The 20,534-nt window shown below is 46.8% G+C and overlaps 3 protein-coding genes across 3 annotated transcripts; all 3 read left to right on the forward strand.

The window, feature by feature from the left end:
- Positions 1-12,284: 12,284 nt before the first annotated feature.
- On the forward strand, positions 12,285-14,225 carry F5Y00DRAFT_230704 (uncharacterized protein). Its single transcript, XM_048006935.1, has one exon. The coding sequence runs from the start codon at positions 12,674-12,676 to the stop codon at positions 13,565-13,567; it is 894 nt and encodes a 297-aa protein (XP_047867163.1). The 5' UTR covers positions 12,285-12,673; the 3' UTR covers positions 13,568-14,225.
- Positions 14,226-14,402: 177 nt separating this feature from the next.
- Positions 14,403-16,889, forward strand: F5Y00DRAFT_267917 (acetyl-CoA synthetase-like protein; the record flags this gene model as incomplete). Its single annotated transcript, XM_048012156.1, has 6 exons — positions 14,403-14,903; positions 14,965-15,481; positions 15,537-15,700; positions 15,753-16,253; positions 16,306-16,395; positions 16,447-16,889. Exons 1-6 carry the CDS (start codon positions 14,528-14,530, stop codon positions 16,887-16,889), a joined length of 2,091 nt encoding a protein of 696 aa, XP_047867164.1. The 5' UTR covers positions 14,403-14,527.
- Positions 16,890-18,093: 1,204 nt separating this feature from the next.
- F5Y00DRAFT_267920 (glutathione synthetase ATP-binding domain-like protein) lies at positions 18,094-20,459 on the forward strand (the record flags this gene model as incomplete). The annotated part of the gene is made up of 4 exons (XM_048012157.1): positions 18,094-18,127; positions 18,186-18,922; positions 19,090-20,158; positions 20,236-20,459. The coding sequence occupies 4 exons, from the start codon at positions 18,094-18,096 to the stop codon at positions 20,397-20,399; spliced, it is 2,004 nt and encodes a 667-aa protein (XP_047867165.1). The 3' UTR covers positions 20,400-20,459.
- Positions 20,460-20,534: the final 75 nt, after the last annotated feature.

The raw sequence follows: 20,534 nt of genomic DNA on the forward strand, positions 1-20,534 counted from the left end.
CTACCATCATAAGAGATAAACGTATACATGTGCACAGAAGAGTTTCCGTGATTCTAAACCATTAGTTAATATAACTGTATAATAAATAGTATACTACTGACGTTTATCAAAAAATTCAGTTCGTTGGAGTTTTCTGCATGTATATATCTTCCTTTATAGCACAAAGTACCTATACCTAAGGTTAACAAACATTTCTACGTTATTACTCCTGCATGTAACAAACTCGGCTTACACAAATTATACATGCCAACTGATAAACAAAAAAAAAACATCAGCTTAGAATTTTATGCTATTATCTTCCATTGACCAATGCCACTTAGCCACTTAGTTAGCTAAAAGCTTCCAAATGCACGATATGTACTATTAGACGCATACACGAGACCGGTCTACCATAAAAATGGCATACCTATCTCCAGACGTGGATAGAGAAGACCAGAACGTTAGAGGCTTTACAACTTGAAACATATCTAGGACAGTGCACTGTCATGTTACCTACGGGGCGTACCAACATGTAACGTCTAGGGGTGGCTCTAGTAAGATACCATCGAGGAGAAAAGGGTATCGATCGTCCTCCGGACCGCGCGAGAAAAAAAAAAAAAAAAAAAAAGACCACCAGCGCTGTTCCTAATTCCTATCTCTACAGACGATGGCCTGCCACGACCTACCAAGTCCGAGCATAGTATGGCGCCGTGTCACAAAAGTACCTAATTAATATAAGGCGTACTGGGGCTTCTGAGACGCTGGCGGCTTGTGTGGCTGTTCTAACATCGGTACGGAAGCTTTGCGCGAATACAATATCTCGTGTCATTGTACTTATCTTATGTAATTCCGGAGTGAGACGCGGGACGGCTCCCTTTGTGTCTTTCTTTTCGAGATGGTGCTAACGGTCGATTGTTGGTTATTTAAAATCTACTATAGGACCTAGCCAACCTCATGTCTTGAATTGCCTTTCCCGACATCACACTTCGATCGTGTCTTTTTACTACTACGTACCTACATAGGCTCGTCTTCGCCGGTCCGAACGTCAGCCTTCATCTTAACATGCCTAGCCTGTCTCTTGGGAATAGTAGCTCTCTGCTAGGGAGAAAAAAAGATTTGCTCGGCCGATCTCAAGGGCTTGATGGCTGGTCGGCTTGGCGTGACCTTATTCCTTGACCCGGTGCTCCGCATCGCCACTTATCTCCGCATCGATATCGGCCTATGTATTCTAACGTAGTATGGGGGAGATTCTCTCAGCCACTTATATTAATTAATCGTACGTACTTATCATTCACAGTCAGGTTCGGACAGCGCTCATGGAATTGAGCCGACTTCATTGTCGTATAGCGTATAGTTCCTATATAGTCACTCTCTTCTCCTCGCTACGGCTAGTCGGTGTGGAGTCCGCGAACGGCGATGATTGCCGGGTTATTATCAACACTCCTATTTATGATGACAGTAGCAAAATTATGGACGATTGGGGTTTTTTTTTGTCAAGCGCCCAATAGAGTGTTACTTGTGCTGTCTACGCATATACTCGACAACCGCCCCCTTCGGGTGCTGCGCTTTAATTAAGAATTGGCCCTGTAATTGGGGATAGCGTACAAGGATTAGGGCGAATAAGAGGCTATTCCCACCTTCATTAAATCCTGAAAAGGAAACAATATTTTCATAATATCACGAAATGTTATGAAAATGGATGGAAGTTTGAAAATACTTTTGGAATGTATGGGAAGCCCTCCCATTCGGAAGTACTTCGGATCAATCCCGAATTACAGGGCCAATCCTTAATTAAAGCGCAGCACCCTTTAGGGTGCGGTCGTCGAGTTTACGTAGACAGCACAAGTAATATGGAAAATAGACCGTTTCGTTTCTCGTTAAAGGCGTGTCTGCAGCAAGCCCCGGCGGCCATCGAGCATTTTACTCGGCACACGCCTTTAGACTAGGCTTGTACATAGCACGTTTTTCTTGGCTCTTTCGTCTTTCCCCTCTTTTTGAATTCTAAGGCCGTCCCTTCGCCGGCCAAGGGCCAAGGTTTTTCTTGTTGGTAATCACCATCCCAGTCTTCTCAGTGGGCCTGTCAGGGTTGCAACGTCGACCTGGCTAGGACTGGCGGATTCAGCCAACAAACCCTATCGTCATCCTCGTCCTGACTCCTCCTTACGGACCGAAACCAGATCTAGCTGGTGACTCCGACAAACCTTGGGGAATATTCAAACTTAAGTCCCATTGCACAGTGGTATTGATCACATAGGCACCCGAGCCCCTTATCCAGATCAAGTTGGCGACTACGATCCGTCTAATTATATGTGATAGAAGGGCGATCTAATGATGGTGTTTTCAATGTGGCTTTACTATGCACCTACATGTCCAGCTGTTCGTCAGTTATGCACCTACCGTAGAAGCTAGGAGGCGTTCAGCTAGGGACGGCCACCAATGCATGCACTCGACCAGGGCCTAGTTTATGTATGTGCATGTATGTATGGCAGATGTGACATGCTGCGAGCTTAAAGATATCCGTCGTCTAGGCAAGTCATCCGTTCGAAATGCGAGAGAATGCTGGTTTATATTATAACCTAGACCATTCCTCGAGTTCTGATCCTTCTGTGTCCACCCTCTGAACTATATCTAAACGCGGCATTCGAGAGCCTTTGCTGCATGCACGATTGGATGCTGACGCAGACCACGGCTGTTGTAGCCATTAGCAACACCGTCAAGCCTTGTGAGATGCAGACACGCTTACACGCACAAAAAGGATGTATAGCACGAACGCCATCATAGGACACGGCTCTGTGCCATCGTCAACGTCCCCCCGAATCTACGTTTCCATGGCGGGCTCTGCCTCTCGTGGCGCTTTAGAATGCACGGCAGTGGTTGATCGTTGTTCCACGCAGCAGAAGCAGGTCCGTTACACCTGCTTCATAGAGTAGCATGCATGATACGTCTACGGGACCAGAGGGATCTACATGTTTTCAGCAATAGCCAAGCTAATCTACCCGTACTTACTACAGCATGTGGTCTACCTTCAGGTACAGTAGACGGGATCTAGAATTAGCAGTCTCACCACTTCTATGACCCCTGTGATGGACTACGACGATGAGAGCTCGTACATAGTTAGAGCCTATACTATGTAGGTTTCTGATGTTTCACAGCCGGGATATAGAAAAGTCATCTTACATTGGGGTCAAAACTCGTCCGATCCAGGAATGGTTTATCCTTACTCGTTAGCATATGTATATATGTAAGTACCTAGATACAAACTATTATCTCCTTATCTTAGAAGATCAACAGAGGTAGTTTAGGTAGGCAAGTCGAGACGATATAATATGTAGTTGATTAAACATACATAATTGCCATCATGCCGTACGCAAGCAACTATATACCGCGTATGTACGTGCGTCGTGTAGGTATATGTAATATGTAAATGTATGTAGGTACTACATATTGTGTCGCACGGGATCCATTGTGTGGTGTACCTAAGACGGCACCCGGGCTCTTCGAGGTGGGGCTTGCAGGATGCTAAAAATTAAAGGCGCCGCACTAGATATCCTCTCTGCAGCACTTACGTATCCCAATGCAAGATTCCGCGAAATCTCAATCGTCTGCTTAAAAGTCTGGGCACCTTTAAGCACCTGTGCTTTAAGCTAACTTTTAGGTCGGTACCTACCTCTTAGCCACATACATAGGTACCTAACGCATATCGAAGTATTCCGTATACATAGGCCACCTATAAACCACTTATAGACATTACGGATTACATATAAGCTATATGCGTACCTAGAACCTACCTACGTATCTTACCTTACATACCGTAACCTAAAATCCAGACTGAGAATCGCCAAGCCCGTCTCTTGCATGCAGACCCACCATTGGGCGTGTTCCACCTATCGTATCCAGGTACGTAGACGCCATAATAGCTAGGCTATTGTCGCCCCCACTATAGTACACACTCCGCGAGTACAACCGTATCATCGCATGTATGTATGTATGAGGTATGTACCTTGTATATACGTACGGCCTTACGATGCGATGCACCTTACATAGTAGCATCTTGCTCTGCTTCAAAGGCATCCAGTCGTCAGTCATCTCTGGTACCTGGTCTGAAGCGTCATAGCTACATACATCTATTTTATACTCTTATATGTACAGTTTAAATTATTCAATAAGGTACCTAAGTTAGTTATCCTTCTCTATTGGTTTAGGTAGTTAATTGGGAATAACTACCTATTTAAGGTATTTAATCATTATCGTTTGTCTTAAATATTCTTAAAATACGAAATACTTCAAGTACAAGATAATAATTCTCTGAACGTCCAGTGGGGGGATGCACCGGTTCCGGGTACTATCTTGAACAGACGAGATCAAAATGTCAGATGAACGTTGAAAGGAACAAATCGTAAAAGGCCTGGGGAATTGGCACTGGCGCGGCCTGCCAATCATAGGACGGCGCCATCATCCTGTCAATCAAAGGGATGGCTTGACAGCGTGGCCCGGTAAGCAACTTATTTAGTCCCCGTCCCCTTCGTGGCCTGAGCTTACTGGTCAAACCTCCAACGGCTCAGATGGTCAAAGAATTGCTGGCAGATCTAAAGTTAGCCCTAGAGGGATTTACATACTATGTACGGTCAGCCACATGGCCAAGCAGCCATCGCCTTATCTAAGGTAGGTATGTTGGGTAATTTCCAGGGTCCTGTTTCAGTTGGTGGATCTCACGCAACGCACAGTCATGTACACGAGTACGAAAGATGAGAATATCTACTTCGTACGTTTAAATTTCATGTCAGGTACACATGAGCTTTAACATCTAGCAAGTCTACCTTAAAACGGCTGTAGGGAAAGCCCGCTCAGTCTCCCTGGGTTAGGTCGCTCTATCATGATATAATACTATACATAGTACTATAACTGGATGGTTACGGCTAGTTGGGTAGATATCGACGGCTACATATAGTAGCAAATATATGTCTCGCGTGTATACTGATTATTTAGGCTAAGAATTTCAACCAGCGTCCAATGTCCAATGTCAAGCTGCACGTACTTCCGTGCGCCAGTGGATCGACGCAGGGCAACGGAAGCCAAAATCCACGTCGTTGGAAACTTCAGGGGATCCTCTTAGGTCTTGGAGAGTGGGCTCGCCCCAAATCTGTATGTATGTAAGTCAGTAGCTTGGGCAGCTTGGGGTTCACTATCTGCGAGGCTCCGGAGAGATGCATGATTCCATGCAGCTTTGTATTATCTTCGTTCTGTTCCATGCCCCTCCCCTCCCAATCTCCCACGCATCGAGGAGCACATAAATCTCGTGCTATCGTTGCTGTCGGGTTGATTCCCAACGGAGTGGCTTGTTGTGGATAGCGTAACAAGGTGACGGCATGCTGTGAAAGAGAGCCTCAATGCTCACTGCAATGCTGTGCCATGCTCATGCTATGCATTGCATTCACCCATCTGCCATAATAAGGCGTAGCCTCTAGGTATGACACGTGAAATCATATCAACTCCATTCCAAATCAGACTGATGAATACACCTGGCATTCGTAGAATAAAATAACCACCTTCCAGGTTTGCAACGTGCGGTTCGAAGGCAAGACAGTTCGAAACAGGACTGTGGTCAAATACATTAATACATTACTGCGAAGACCTTACCGTATGACTATACATTAATTAGGTATAGGTAGGTAACCAAAACATCCTAGCCAGCTTTACTTGGTCACAAATGGCTATCCTACCCGGTAACACTTACGGGTAGTCAAATCCAGCCCGCCCAGGACAGAAAGTTAACCCAAATTGATGGTGTCACCCCCTCGGGGAAAACTCAACGTCATTTATCGGCTATTAGGTGAAATAGTGAAAGCCTTCTTTTATACCCTAATTCTTATTTTAATTTTATTAATTTTATTTCTGCTTTCTCCCGCTCAGCCCTGAGGCTTGAAGTCTAGGTATGTAGGTAGTCTTGGCGTATCGCCCTCCGGACAGGGTTTTAACCATGATCCAGTTTGAAGTAACGTGGATCACTCTAACCCGTCCTCTTCGGTGTCTTTCGAAAGCGCGGTAAATCCGTGTGGCTGATCCGGTGTCGCCAATTTGATATATCTACCAAAAGACTAAATGATTCGGATTCGCTAAGTCGGCTCATGCTCGAGCCGGTCCCCAGAAAAGTAAGGTACAGTTGAAGGAACAAGTTACATGCTTAATTAGGTCAAAGACCTCGCTTACACTTTACAGTTCCTTCGTCCCTTTTCCTCGCTTGCACGGAGTAGAGGACGCGTCATGGCAATGGCAATTCAATGTGTAGAAATAACCACAAAAATCTCAGATCGAATAGCATTGATATCAGCAGCATTCAGTCCCGTCGTCTTTGTACGATATAAGAGATTGCATCGTCGTTAGAAAAGGCTCATGGAAATCTCGTAAGACGACAGGGGAACCCGTCCTGATGGCTTGAGCACTTGCATGACCGAGAAGCAGTCTAACGCACAGCGGGCAGCGGCTATGCAAATCTCACATCTGCGATGTATCCAATCAAGCATGCGTTACCCCATGCTGCCACTTGGGGATCCTTTGGGCTAGGCTTGCTTGGCTTCTGTTAGGACTCAAGAGTCAAGAGCACGAGGTGCCTCGCTGGACCGTTCTCATAACTTGATCAATTACCTGCTCATGATACGGTTCACAATTTTAGGTATATGTGGGAGCATATGTTGAAGATTGTGTCCACTTCGGAGACATTAGAGTTAGGTCATCAGCTCATACCAATGCCTTGACCCTGTTGTAGGTAACGACGTATACATATTTCGTCCAACATGCAAACATCTAATCCTTTTCCCCGCGAGATTTGCTGCTTGGCTGCTTGTACAAGATGAAAGGTGGAGCACGTGAACTAGTATCGAAGGACTTGTCAATGTAATCCACTGGCGAAAGACCGATGAAGATTAGTTCAGCTTAGAGGCTACATACAAAGCAGAGAGAACGTCCATAATCCCCGTGGTGCTATCGGCGCTTAAACTTCGCCATTATCTAGCTGCTGGAAGGGATTCCACATCGTCGCTTCGAGGGATTCTAAGAACAGTTTTACATATTAGTTTTGTGTTGCGCAAGCCCCTTTTGCGACCCTCCCCTGGTGTTGACCAAACCTCCCCACCGTCTCCTCGCGTCCAATCATGCATCTCCACGTCGACATGCACCACACACTTTATTCCACTGTGAGGGGAAGGGAGTCCCTACAGACGTACCGGTGGGGTGATCAAAGCTGTTGAACGGCTCTTTCGTGATCGCCGAGCCGAAATACAACGCGTTTATTACCATAGTATCAAGAATTGGGAAACTAAGCAGTAGTCTACTAATATATTCTCCTTGAGGCTTAATTCGAAAGGTGATATACCCTTCGTAATTCTCCGATAAAGTATTGCTGTACATACTATGTAGAAATAGGAATTACATAGCTCAATCGCTTAATACACGGGCAGCTTAGGTAGCGTGTAGGTAAGTGAAGGCCACTTTCTCGTGAATGAGCCGTTGACCCCGATAATGTTGACAAAGCCTCCACATTACTATCGTTTCTACAAGCTAGGTGGCTTGTCTAATATCGGTAAGATGAAGAGAACCATAAGGTCAGCAGAAACGGACACCAAACTGAAAGGTCAGAGTTAGAATCATAGCATCGAGATCACTAGTATTACTAGCATTTTCACGGCAAAGTCCAATCACTATAACGTGTTCTCTAAGTCGACTATTCGCTGGTCCAATGAGGGATTGGTACGTGTTTGAACTTGACCAACATAGCTCTGCCAAACTCTTCTAGTCTCTTAAGCAACATTCTATAATAGTGATAGCGAAGCTAACTAGTATGGATTTATAATATTTGACGCCGCCCTATCTACTCCGCTGTTGAGGAGTATACGTAGTGTATCGACGGCAATAACAGCTAACTTCTAATCCTCGAGGTCTAGCTGAGCTGCGAAGAACCGAACCTTATAGCTCACAGCTTCGTTTAGCCTTAGGTTAGGTACCTAACCTAACAAATCCAACTATTTTAATACTCTCAACATGGACGGTCGACTGCTACCGCACGCATAGGATCTCTGGTGCCGCTCAACGAGATTGGCGAAGAGTTTCACCCTTGTTGGAGGTAGGTAATTAATAGCCACCACACCGTACGAGATATGTTCAAACAAGATACGCATTTCCATCTGGCACTCCACAAAGACCACACAAGGCCCGAGCTCCTTTCCACCTTTCCACCTTTACACATAATACTTGTAACTACGTACTATGGTTATCTTTCACCGCTATTTCGCTAGGAAGACCGTATCCATGTCCAGATCTTATTAACTAAACACCCCTCTCTCTTTTCAACCTCCCCTCTCACTTCTCATCCTTGTCGCCGTAAATCCCTGCCGACGCTCCATCGCGCTTGTCCGATGATCGCCGGCTATTGGTTTCCTTATCCCTTTCCCTTTTTGGAACCCCAAATACAAGGAGATTTTATTCATGACTAGGTATTTTCCAAAGTTGTAGCCCGTTTTAGATATCATGGCTTTCACGTGGTGGTGGCTGGTTTTGAAGCAAATAGTCTCAAATTTTTGTCTCTTCGAAGGCGTCTTACTTAGCCTTGCAAATCATGTCCTGTATGTACAATTACACTAGGTCAAACCGGGCCCACACAAAGGTCTTCCGAGCAACTCGTCGGTCTGCTAGTTGAGACCTTCAGACCTTGCTTAACCTGCCTTTCTCGTCACTGTTCACGAGTGCCTTCCCAGGTCCAGACAGACTCATACGATGTATAGAGGTCACAAGAGCAACAAGTGTCTGAGCACTTAGGATATCACAACTACTAACTACGCTTTGTTACGTGTAACGCGAATACTGTGAAATATAACGTATAGAATAAATAGGCACTGTATATTTCTGCAGATCCCTTCCCCCAAGCCCTGTGTACGGATTACTTCTTTCTCGCATGGCTATCTAAGCAATCACCGAGGGGTCGATCTCCGTAAGAAGTACCTAAGTTTATCTTTCCTCCAAGTGGGCGTCGTCGACGCTAGCAACGAGTAAAAGCGTGATCGTCGACAAGGATTTTGACGGGCTTGCCTGTGCGTATCGCTATTCTTATCCGCGAGCATCAACATCTCACGATGTACCATATTCAACTCAAATCGCAACCTTATCAAACGTCAATTCTATACACTATATTGTAAGTACACTACGTATGCTGCACCAGCGATCCCCAGTACATACATGTCAAGTAGGTATTCATGTCTATAAAAGGGGCCAACGTTGATCTGAAAATCAATCTTACATCGTGCATGCACCGTGGGAAGCACCCCTGATACTATATCTCCTCTAGAATGGCTAAGGATCACATTCAGCTACCTACAGTACCGTGGATGCTTACACAGGTGATAAGTACTGCTGATGTACGTAGCATTAGGTACCGTAGTGTACATATGTATGTACGGCGCGGCATGGTATGACTACAGCACATAACCGCACTCACATATCTAGCGGGAAAAAGTGAACAGGGGTTGCGGACAAGCAATTGGTGCCGCTGATATCCTCTTCCCTCTAATTCTCTACATAGTAAGAAGCCATGCCGGTAACAAGATGTATGTAGATATCAATCGTAGCCGAAGACTTGCAAAATAAAGCCGCATTCGGTTTATAAGACGGTTACGGCATGGCAGAATAATCTTCTCCGGCGGCCTGTGCTTATAAGCCGTTGGACGTTTTCATACGGCCCTCCTTTGGTAAAATGAAAGCAATTCATCCTCGGGTATCAAATCTGCAAATCAGCCAGGAATTCTTCAGCCCCCTACCTCCCTTTCAAGTTACAGAAGTTACAATACCCAGCCACCCCACGTAACAAGCAAAGGCAAGCAAGCGGGCATGCGTGAGGAGCATCCCGTCTCCGCTGCCGCCGCCGCAGCACCAAAGCAGGTAGTTGTTAGCCAAGCAGGGAGCAGAAGCAAGTATGATCCGCATATGTAGGATAGTGACAATTTATGCCTGTCAGTATTAGATTCTGTATACCCTCCCGCACCACAAGTACGCGCTCTATTTATGATTATTTGAAGGGTCGGTCTCGACTCGATATTTCCGTCTACCCCATGTCACGTCGACAAATTTGCCCCCCATTGTTGTGGAGAGCATCAAACCCCCACTAGTATACCGACATCATCAATGCTCAGCGAGTTAAGATGTTAGAATTGTATATAGTGTATTCCCGTAGCAGCCCAAGTACCTCGTAACGGAACTGGCGATGGGGCCGAGTACCGGCAGAGCGAAAGAAAATAATAACCGAATCCGGAGGTCCTACTTGGTCCCCGAATCGCATTTACGATTGCTAAGTTTACCAAAATTAAATGTCCTCTAGACCGATAAATTTCAGGGGTTCAGAAAGAAAAGAGAAAAGGTCAACTGATTACTGTACGGGCGAATCAATGTTTCTAACTTGAGGAGTGAAGATCAACTCGGCGTCGTAACATAACCGGGAGTTCGGCTCAAGTTTCGACAAGGCCAACTTCTCTCTTCTCGAGGAATTCCTAAGCACGACGACCCTATATCGGATCTTTGCCCACCAATTGCCAGGCACACTGGGCAATTTCTTTAAAACACTACCGCACATTGGCCGCGACCCAACAGAAAGGCCACTGCAACGTAGCCCAGAGAAGCAGGGAAAGGTCGCGCGTCGAAGGAAGCAGAGAGGGTGGCAATTGTTCATGCCGGTAAAACATAAAAACGCTGCGGCTGCACAGGATAGAGGAGGGCACGGGTCGGGAATGTAACCCGACTCGATAGTGTTGAATCAATGGCACCCCCATCCAACAACCGTGACCCCAAGGTGGATAAGCAACACGACATAGCAAATACAGATACACTACAACAAGAACGGCGGCGGCCCCAATCGCCAGGCTGCATGAACGCCTAGCATGGGGTCCAGCATTCGCCGCCGAGCGTACCGTACATACATACCGTACATACCTTTAGGTAAGGTACGTGATGAAATCTTGAGGCCTAGATTTTGTAGACATGCTACCCCGGTTCCTAGAGGATTTGCAGCCTCGATCCAAGCCCGTAAGCAGTAATCAACGGTCTGTTAGACCTAAGATTCGGCATATACATACGTACATAACACCACCGCACACATGCCTACATGATGTGGGAAGCAAGGAGGGAGCTCCCGCTTGTGCAGATGACAATCGGGGGTTGTATCATCAGCCTCCGATGACATGACGAGGGAAAGAAAGAAAAAAAAAAGTGAGCTGTCAGCATTTAGCATCCAAGGCGGTTAGTGTCCAAGTTTGGTCTGCAGCATCGTCTCCCTAGCCCAATGATGTGCGTCAATCTTGTCTACGAAGAACCTTCGCATCGCCTAGACCCGGGAGGGTACCATGCAAAATCGTACCTAAGCTTCAGCTCCCTTCCCCCAAGACTGCAACGAAAGAGGGTTGCATAAGAAACGATGACGGGAGATATGGTGGGCTACTTGCATGAGGATGTGCGGGGGACAGGAAATCGAACCGGGACCGATCCCATCGCGAGACAAGCAGGGCAGGGCAGGTAAAAAGCAGGTAGGGTTTTTTTTTCTCTTTGCTACCTTTGGATGTGCCCTGTGCCTGTTGCCTTCTTCCAAACTACATACCTATACCAGGGACTACATAGACCAGGGTCAGCCCATTTGCATTGTCAAAAGGTAAGCTCGAGGCGTGCCAACCAGCAAGTCGAATTGCCGACCTCGTGACTTGGAGAGATCCTTCAATTCAATCTGACAAGTTCCATCTTCCATCCTCCTAATAAATCCATCTCTACGACTGTAACCCGCGCTGGGCTGGGCACCAAAACAAGTATGCTCGGGCTTTTGGTTTCGAAACGCACCCACCCGATTGGTCCGCTGGGGGCGCCTCCGTCAGATGTCGTGATATGATGTCCTGTCGTCGGACGAATCCCGTAGCTCTGATAACCTTGACGTTGAACTTGCTTGCGCGATATCGTATGCGGGCTTGGCAGGACGTTGATGCTAATGTCTGTCTATCACTTCAATTGAGGGTGTTGAATAAAAAGGATGTTGAATGAAAATAAAATAAAATAGAGCAGCAATAATAATAAAAAGCACAACAGCAGTTTAACTAGGTTAACTTACCTAAGACAATTTGCTTACCTCTTTACTTTTTGAACTACATTACATTACATTACATACCTCCTAATGTAATCCGTAGTATCTTGCTTACTCAAAATGCTGACTGCTCCAATTGACGATATATGTGCACACATATATATCACACATATTTATTATATTAGGTACATTCTCACATTCTCACCCAAAATATACATTAAACATCTCGCCTGACTTACAAGACTTACAAGACTTATTAACTAACTACCTGTTAGAAATAATTCAAACTTTGTAATGTCGATGTTTCAATAAAATAAACGGGGCGTCACGTGTCACTGCCGGCATGTCCTCTGTTGTGTTGCCCGGCAGCTGGCCGGTAGCTCAAGGATTGGTTTCCCGTTAGCGTCGAGTCGAACGGAATGGTTCAAGGTTTTAAGTCTATGGTCCATTGTCTCACTTCAAAGGAAACAGCAAACCCGTTGTGCGAGGGTAAATTCTTTTTTGCTTACCTTCACAATGACGTAGCAATCACGCGTTTTTCAACTTTTAACTTCTTACAGTCTTTCGTGTCACTCATTTTTTCTTTCATTCGCCATGTCGCCCCCGTCAAACACGTCGAAATCAGAGATACCCAAAGCCCCAGAGCCTAAATATGGCCAGGTATTTGATTCTTGGAACTCGTCCGCTACCGGTCATCAGCGCGCCGAAAACCACTTGGGGAGAAGCACAGGATGGCGCCAGTCTCGGAACTTGAAGCTGACGAGCCAATTCAAAGGAGGTCCGGGCGGCGGATCGAGAGTATCAGACACAGTTGGTACTGGATCAAAAGACTGGGACCCTAAGCTGAAAGCTCTTGTCACGCCTGAACTACGGTCACGCGCTAAGTGTTCCGTCAGGGATATGCTTGCAAAGCCAGGGATCATGGCAACGAGCATACCTTCGTCGTCTACGTCTACCGCACCAGACCCAAATTCCATGCCGGATGATAAAGATAAAGGTTGTAGCGGGCCGACAGCCGAGGAAAAGCTCATGTCCCAGCGTAAAACCGAAGATGAAGCGCGAGAGGCGGGAAAAGCCCAGCCCAAGAGGATTTTCGACGGTGTTGTGGTCTATATCAACGGTAGCACGCACCCCCTGATATCGGACCATAAGCTCAAGCACATATTAGCGGAACACGGAGCCAGAACCTCGATCAATCTCGGACGACGGCAGGTAACTCACGTGATTTTAGGTAGGCCGACCGGAGGGTCTAGGGGTGCTGGTGGAGGGTTAGCAGGAGGGAAATTACAAAAAGAAATCCAGAAGGTTGGTGGTTGCGGGATGAAGTATATAGGTGCCGAGTGGGTTCTTGAGAGCATTAAAGCGGGCAAACGACTTCCGGAGGCGAGATTCAGCAATTTGAAAATGGCGTCTAGGGGCCAGCAGAGCGTATATGGGTCATATTCAACGCCTCCTAAGATGTCTACGGAGAAATCCGCATCCGAATAGACAATAGACGTGCCCAACGTCATCAACAGAGGTTGGGCGAATTTACGACGCTGCTCGCTATGACCTACGCCACGGTCAACGGGTTGGTTGCATTCAGGGTTTACAACATTACACATTGCATTATGAGATACATGAGGTTGGTTACTTTGCATGACACATCAGCATCAGCATAAAGCATCAATTGCATGAATGGTCGGGGTCGGTATGTAACTCGGGCGGGCTACCGGGAGTTTTTGGTTTACGGTTGCATGGAGTCGGGGAATTGCCGGTCGATTCGTCGTAATTCAGATTCGGTTCCTTGAATTGCGACGTCTTGGACCTTGACATGGCGTCCGTTCCATAAAGCCGGTTCGCAAATTGCCAATCCGGCGAGGTTGTAATAAAGTCTTTATCATCTACCTTGTCGTTTAATTTAATGCGCCGTGCGGATAGGCCCATATATCCCGTATCTTGGTACCGCGTATTCTTACATACCTCAAACAAACATCTCAAGTCTTGCTGTCTGTCATATCTTAGCGTCATGTTCATCTCAACCTTCGAAAGAAGTACGGTTATACGTGATGTCCTCGTAAACAATCGTCTCAACCCGCTTCGCAGGATTTCGGGGTTTGAGTCTCTTTGTTAACTCGGTACAAATGGAGTTTACCGAGGATGTGGCTTGGACGTGCATCCGATACCCCAGAGCCCCAAGCAATCTTATTTGAGGAGAAGTGATTGACATGTATCACAATTGGACCTACGGTCATTCCCCCGCGGGGTATCTTAGTACCGGTCTTACTAAACAGTGCCCCTTTCATCATAAAGTGAGACTCGATGAGCATTATAAGTGATCATAGACTTAGATAGATAAGCCAATGCTACTTAATTTTATATCATCTCATTCATAGTCGGTCGATAACCTCGTTAGAAAGCGTCTAATCTCATGCTTTCAGCTTCGAGATCGCCACGGGACGTAAAACAATGACCCATCCGCAAGACGAGGTTCACCGCCGTTCCCTGGAGGATCCAGAGAGATTCTGGGGCCGCCATGCTGAGAAGCTGTATTGGCACAAGAAGCCAGACGCGGTCATAACTAAGACGACGCGGAAACTCAAAAGCGGATTGGAATATCCTCATTGGGAATGGTTCTCAGGCGGTAAAATATCAACATGTTTCAACTGCGTTGATAGACACGTCCTCGCTGGTAACGGCCACCAGCCTGCCATCTTCTATGATAGCCCCGTTACCAGGACAAAGGCTACTATCACCTACGCGCAACTACTCGACCAGGTCGAGGTCACGGCTGGTGCTCTGAGAGAAGAAGGCGTTAAGAAAGGGGATGTTGTGTTGGTTTATAGTTCGCTTACCCCATTGCCTTTTTTCCCCATCATGATAACAGTATAGCTAACAATATTCAGTGCCAATGATACCAGCCGCTCTCATCGGAATTCTCGCCATTAACCGGCTTGGGGCGATCCACGCTGTTGTGTTTGGCGGGTTTGCTGCAGCCTCTCTAGCCCAGCGCATCGACGCATCCAAACCCGTGGCTATCTTGACGGCTTCATGTGGGATTGATGGAGCCAAACCACCCATGAGTTACAAGCCTTTTATCTCGGAGGCTATCAAACTATCTAGTCATAAGCCAAGTCGTGTCATAGTCTGGCAGCGAGATGAACTGCGCTGGGATAATCTCGATAAAGCAGCCGGCGAGCGTAATTGGTTCAAGATGGTGCGCAGTTGCAAGGCGAGAGGCGTGAGGGCCGATTGCGTGCCTGTTGGCGCTACCGATGAGATTTACATAATCTACACCAGTGGAACAACAGGTTCACCCAAAGGTGTTGTCCGTCAAGCAGGTGGTCATGCGGTTGGACTACACCTTTCGATGGGCTATTTATTTGGCGTTCATGGACCTAGGGATGTGATGTTCACAGCGAGGTGAGTTGTAAATCAAGGAAATCTTTCCACTGGTAAATGTTAACTTGAGATGAAGTGATATAGGCTGGGTAGTAGGACATTCCTACATCATATATGCCCCCCTTCTTATCGGGGCTGCCACAATCCTCTTCGAAGGAAAGCCTATCGGAACACCTGATAGTTCGACTCTCTGGCGCATCATACAAGATTATAAAGTGACGACCCTTTTCACTGCTCCAAGTAGGTACCGCTTGAAAGGTAATTATTTGAGCTATCCTTCTGACGATTCCAGCTGCTCTTCGAGCTATTAAGAGAGACGACCCAGAGAACAAGTTTCTCAAGCGGATAGGCGAACAGGGTGGCCTAAAAAGCCTCAAGGCGCTTTTCCTTGCGGGTGAGAGGTCCGAGCCCTCAATAGTAACGATGTATGACGACCTCGTACAACGATATGGTGCTCCCGGCGCCACCGTAGTGGACAATTGGTGGTCGTCAGAATCCGGATCACCAATGTCGGGCATCTGCTTGGCCCCGCACGTAGGAGACACCGAGGGTACCATAAGCAAAAGCTATAAGCGGTTATCGATCAAACCGGGAAGCGCCGGCAAGGCAATGCCAGGATTTGACGTCAGAGTGGTGGACGACAATGGGAACGAGGTAAAGAGGGGGAAGATGGGCAACATCGTTCTGGCGATCCCCCTAGCCCCAACAGGTTTCACGACGCTGTGGAAAGACGATGAAAGGTTTTATAACGGTTATCTAAAAAGGTTTGGTGGAAAATGGGTTGACACCGGCGGTAGGTCTTTCGTACGTGCTTGGGAGGCATTCGCTAACCGAAAACTTGACAGATGCTGGCATGATAGATGCTTCTGGGTACATTAGCATCATGAGTCGGAGTGATGACTTGATTAATACGGCCGGCCATCGGCTTTCGACTGGTAAACCATCCCGTCCTTGAGATGGAGTTTATACTGAAGCGTAGTGAACAGGTTCCATCGAGCAGGCAATAACAAGCCACCCTCTAGTCGCAGAAGCCTGTGTAGTCGGCATCCCAGACTCTTTAAAAGGCCAGCTTCCTTTTGCCTTTATAACCTTGTCGGTGCCTGACCATCCCACGTCCGCCGTACCAGATAAACAGCTGTACGGCGAGATCCAGAAGCTTGTTCGGAGCCAGATCGGAGGCATCGCAACGCTCGGGGGCATAATCCAGGGCAAGGGAATGATCCCCAAGACGCGGTCGGGCAAGACGTTGCGAAGAGTTCTAAGGGAGCTGGTTGAAAATGCGGTCCACGACGAGCTTGAAAACGAAGTCCAGTACCCGGCCACCATCGAGGACGCGTCGGTGGTCAATGTAGCAAGATCCAAGGTCATAGAATACTTTAAGCATAAAGGGGAAGCGCACAAAGCGATCGAGGCAAGGGCCAAGTTGTAGACGATCCGTTCCGGTTAAACTATATCATATCCCTCAACAATGCTTGCCGCTATTTCTATTCCTACTCGCGAGCACGTTGACTAATAGTATCTACTCAAATAACTTTCGTATTCAAGTTCAAATATAGTAATCCGCCGTCAAGGTCCTAGATTTAAAAACAACAACATGGACCTTCCAGTAGTGACGTCTACCTTTGTCCTTGCAAGAGTATCAAAATAAGTTCGTGTTCCTATATAATTGAGTTCCTAGGCTAAAATATTACGATATTTTTTCTTTTCGTTTAGCTACAATGGCCTTGGTTCATGGAATATTTCTCTCATCGAGACGAGCCATTTATTCTGATATCGGTCCTCTAGTCCATATCACTCCAATCCCATTCCTTAGGACATTGCGAACGGCCTCAGATGATACCGGTATATCGTAGGACACGGGCGTTGAACAAGCCGATGCTCGTAATTCCTTCGCATCATCTACTTGATATTTTTACCTGCCAATCATAACGGCGATACCCTCAATTCTAACATATAGCGAGCCGCATAAACAATTCCCTCCGAGAAACCTAATTCAATACCTATCCGGTACGTTTGGGGGCGTTCCATACATGAGCTTTGAGTGTATAGAGTGGCGAGTAATATAGACCCGCGCGCCTACAAGAGACTCGTGTACGAGACTATGTAGGCGGCCGCGCACTTCTATTCACGACCCATGTTATTCAAATTCTATGTGCCACGCACGTCCCTTGAACGCCTCATAACTTCATTATAAATGACTCAGCTTATGCATCGGGCTGTTATTTGACTGCCGCAACAAGCATCTCAATCGGGAAACTTATGTATAGCCTCGCGAATAGGACTACTTAGAACGCCGATACAAGCCAAGACAACACCGAAACGATATTGTTCTCCGCTATGTCTAACGCGATATTACGGCCTCCGGCTGGTGATAATCTATCCTTAAAGAGTAAAAGATGAAATCTGTGATAAAATTGGCAAAGACATGAACACAAGCTGAACTAATACATCCCCACAGCACAAGCTGCCAGGTAGGACCACGAGCATCTTAGAATGTCATGATGGCAGTATATAAGTTGGGTCTACTCGCCAGTGATGGCAGACAGTAAGGATAGACATCATCGAGTTCTCTAGTTCTATCAAGAAACAGTAAAATCCACAAGAATATCCTAGGCCAAGGCAACGTCTTCACGATGGTAGAAAGAGAAGTCACCATCTTCTGGAAAGGTCACGGCAAGTTATTCGATTGGAAAACATTATATAAATCAATACTAACATCTATCAGCTGCCTTTATATGTCGTTGGGCTACCTCACATATCACCAAGTGTGCCTCAAACGGCAATACAGCATTGCAGATTATCGACCTTACCTTGTCGTTGAATCCAGCATTGTCAAGCTCAGAATTCGTACATCTTCCAGGAAAGGATGCCATTTGGATTCAAAGTGACAACAATAAGATTGAGCCCGCCAGCACGGAGTCCTTTGGTTCACGAGAAGCTTTCCAATTTCTCGTTAACTGCCTTCAAGCTACCGAATCGTCCAAGGAGAGACTCGTGAGACTTATCACCCCTTTACAGAGAGGTACAGTTATCAGGTCGGATATTATCCCTCTTCGACTTAAGGGTGCCTTCGGTGTCGAACGGGTAGTGTCCTTCTTAACGCCACTCCAATCGCTTTCTGGGGAAGCTGTCTGCTTAGATGTGATTTCACTCCCTGAACTGTTTCGTTCCTCTGCTGGGGGAATACTGCTACAGCAATCATTTTCAGGGACCGATGGAAACCCAGCAGTACCTATTGTACCTCCGGAATTCGAGGCCGAATTTGGAAATAAGATGTCTCTGCCTTGGGTTTTACCGAGATCAACCACTCGGAAGCGACTTGTTCTCGTTGGCATTAGCTACCGTGCACCATCTCAGGGGTCATGGACCGTGTATGCATGCGAAGCAGCCCGTGCCCTTGGAATTGACCTCGTAATTATTGACAAGCCTGGATGTTGGATCGAACGGAGCGAATATTCACAGGTATGTAATTCAAACACATAACTATCTACCTAACCTACCCAATTTTGGATCTGGCCTAGAAGTTGGGTTTCCCAGCATAGCTGAGTTAGGAGCCGCTACCGTCAATATAAACCCGAACTTCCACAATTCGTTAGAGAGATAACTAGGTACTAACACTGATATTAAAGTGGTATGAGGCATTCTTGCCTGCTGGTACTTGGTGGACGAACCCGCCTGGTCACGACATGGCAGACCGTATTGTCGAGATGGTTAAGTCGTATGACAAGAAGATCGATGACATCGTCGCTTTTATAGATTCGTTTCAAGTCACGGTCAGCCGAGCGGCGGAGAAGCTTGGCCTCCCGCACCAGCCTGCCGAGTCATATGAAATTGCAACTGACAAATATCAAGTGGGCATTGCCGAAGGTCGCAATCCATTCCACGGCTCGACAGCCGAAGAGGCCCTTGGGTTTGCCTCGGCGGAGAACCTTTCATATCCCTTAATTCTCAAGCCGCGCCTAGGCCTTAACTCGGAAGGGATCGTACGAGTGAACAACGCGGCAGAGATTCGAGCCGGGGTAGAAATGATACAGAAGACTTTCTTCAAGTCATTCACGATGGAGAAGTATTGCGATGGCCCAGAAGTCGACGTTAATATGATCTTACTGGATGGCGAAATACTCTTCTGCGAAATCTGCGACGACTTCCCAAAACCGGGAGATCAAAGCGATATGACGGTTCCCGCTTCTCAAAGAAGCTTCCTAGAGACGTATCTTGTCCACCCCTCTGCTCTCCCGTCTCCTGAGCTAGAGATGCTTCGGAGTTCTATCGGCGCAACTCTCCGGCGGATCGGAATTTCTAGTGGCGTTCTACACGTGGAAGCCCGAGTCCAACGATCCTCTGTTGAATACCGCTCTGATGATGGCGTTCTAGATCTACAGCCAATTGAAAAAGCGACAGCATCCGCTCCCCCAACTCCTTGGATTTTGGAAATCAACCCAAGGCCTCCGGGATCTACCGCCAGCCGTATCGTCGAGTCAGTCTACGGCATTGATTATTTTGGCGTAGCCCTGTCCCTGGCCATCGAGGATAAGGATCGAGCTAGATCACTATCCCTCCCATTCCAAAATGGCGCCCAGCACACCGGAGTACTCGTTTTCATTGGCGCTGATTTCGACGAAACCTGCCAAGGCATCTTCGACTCGGATGACATTTGCAAAGAATTGATATCTCGAAGGCCCGACCTAGCGAAGAACAGTAAGTGCTGTCTACAATTTATTCTAAGCTCTTCTATCGTACAATACGAGCAACAAAATACTGACCCTAGATACTAGTTAATCGCTACGGTTGTCTCGTGAAAAGGGGTCAGAAGGTCCCCCATCCCAGCTCCGGAGCAAACACGTTTATAGCTTACTTTAATGTGTTCTCGGAGTCAAGAAAGGAAGCACTAGAAGTTGCAGCTGAGGTAAGGAAAGAAGTCAGGTACTCATTCCGTTAGGTCGGCTTTGAAGCCATACATAGATCTCTTTTAGCATGTAATTAGGCGAGGTAGCTCTGTGAGCTTATGTCTGGCGTTTATCCACTTCCTATACCGAAAGACACTCCCTAGACATAGATATATATAGATAGATAG

The sequence above is a fragment of the Daldinia vernicosa genome, assembly GCF_022497035.1.
Source record: "Daldinia vernicosa strain CBS 139.73 unplaced genomic scaffold F5Y00scaffold_11, whole genome shotgun sequence".
In the NCBI taxonomy this organism is placed as follows: domain Eukaryota; kingdom Fungi; phylum Ascomycota; class Sordariomycetes; order Xylariales; family Hypoxylaceae; genus Daldinia; species Daldinia vernicosa.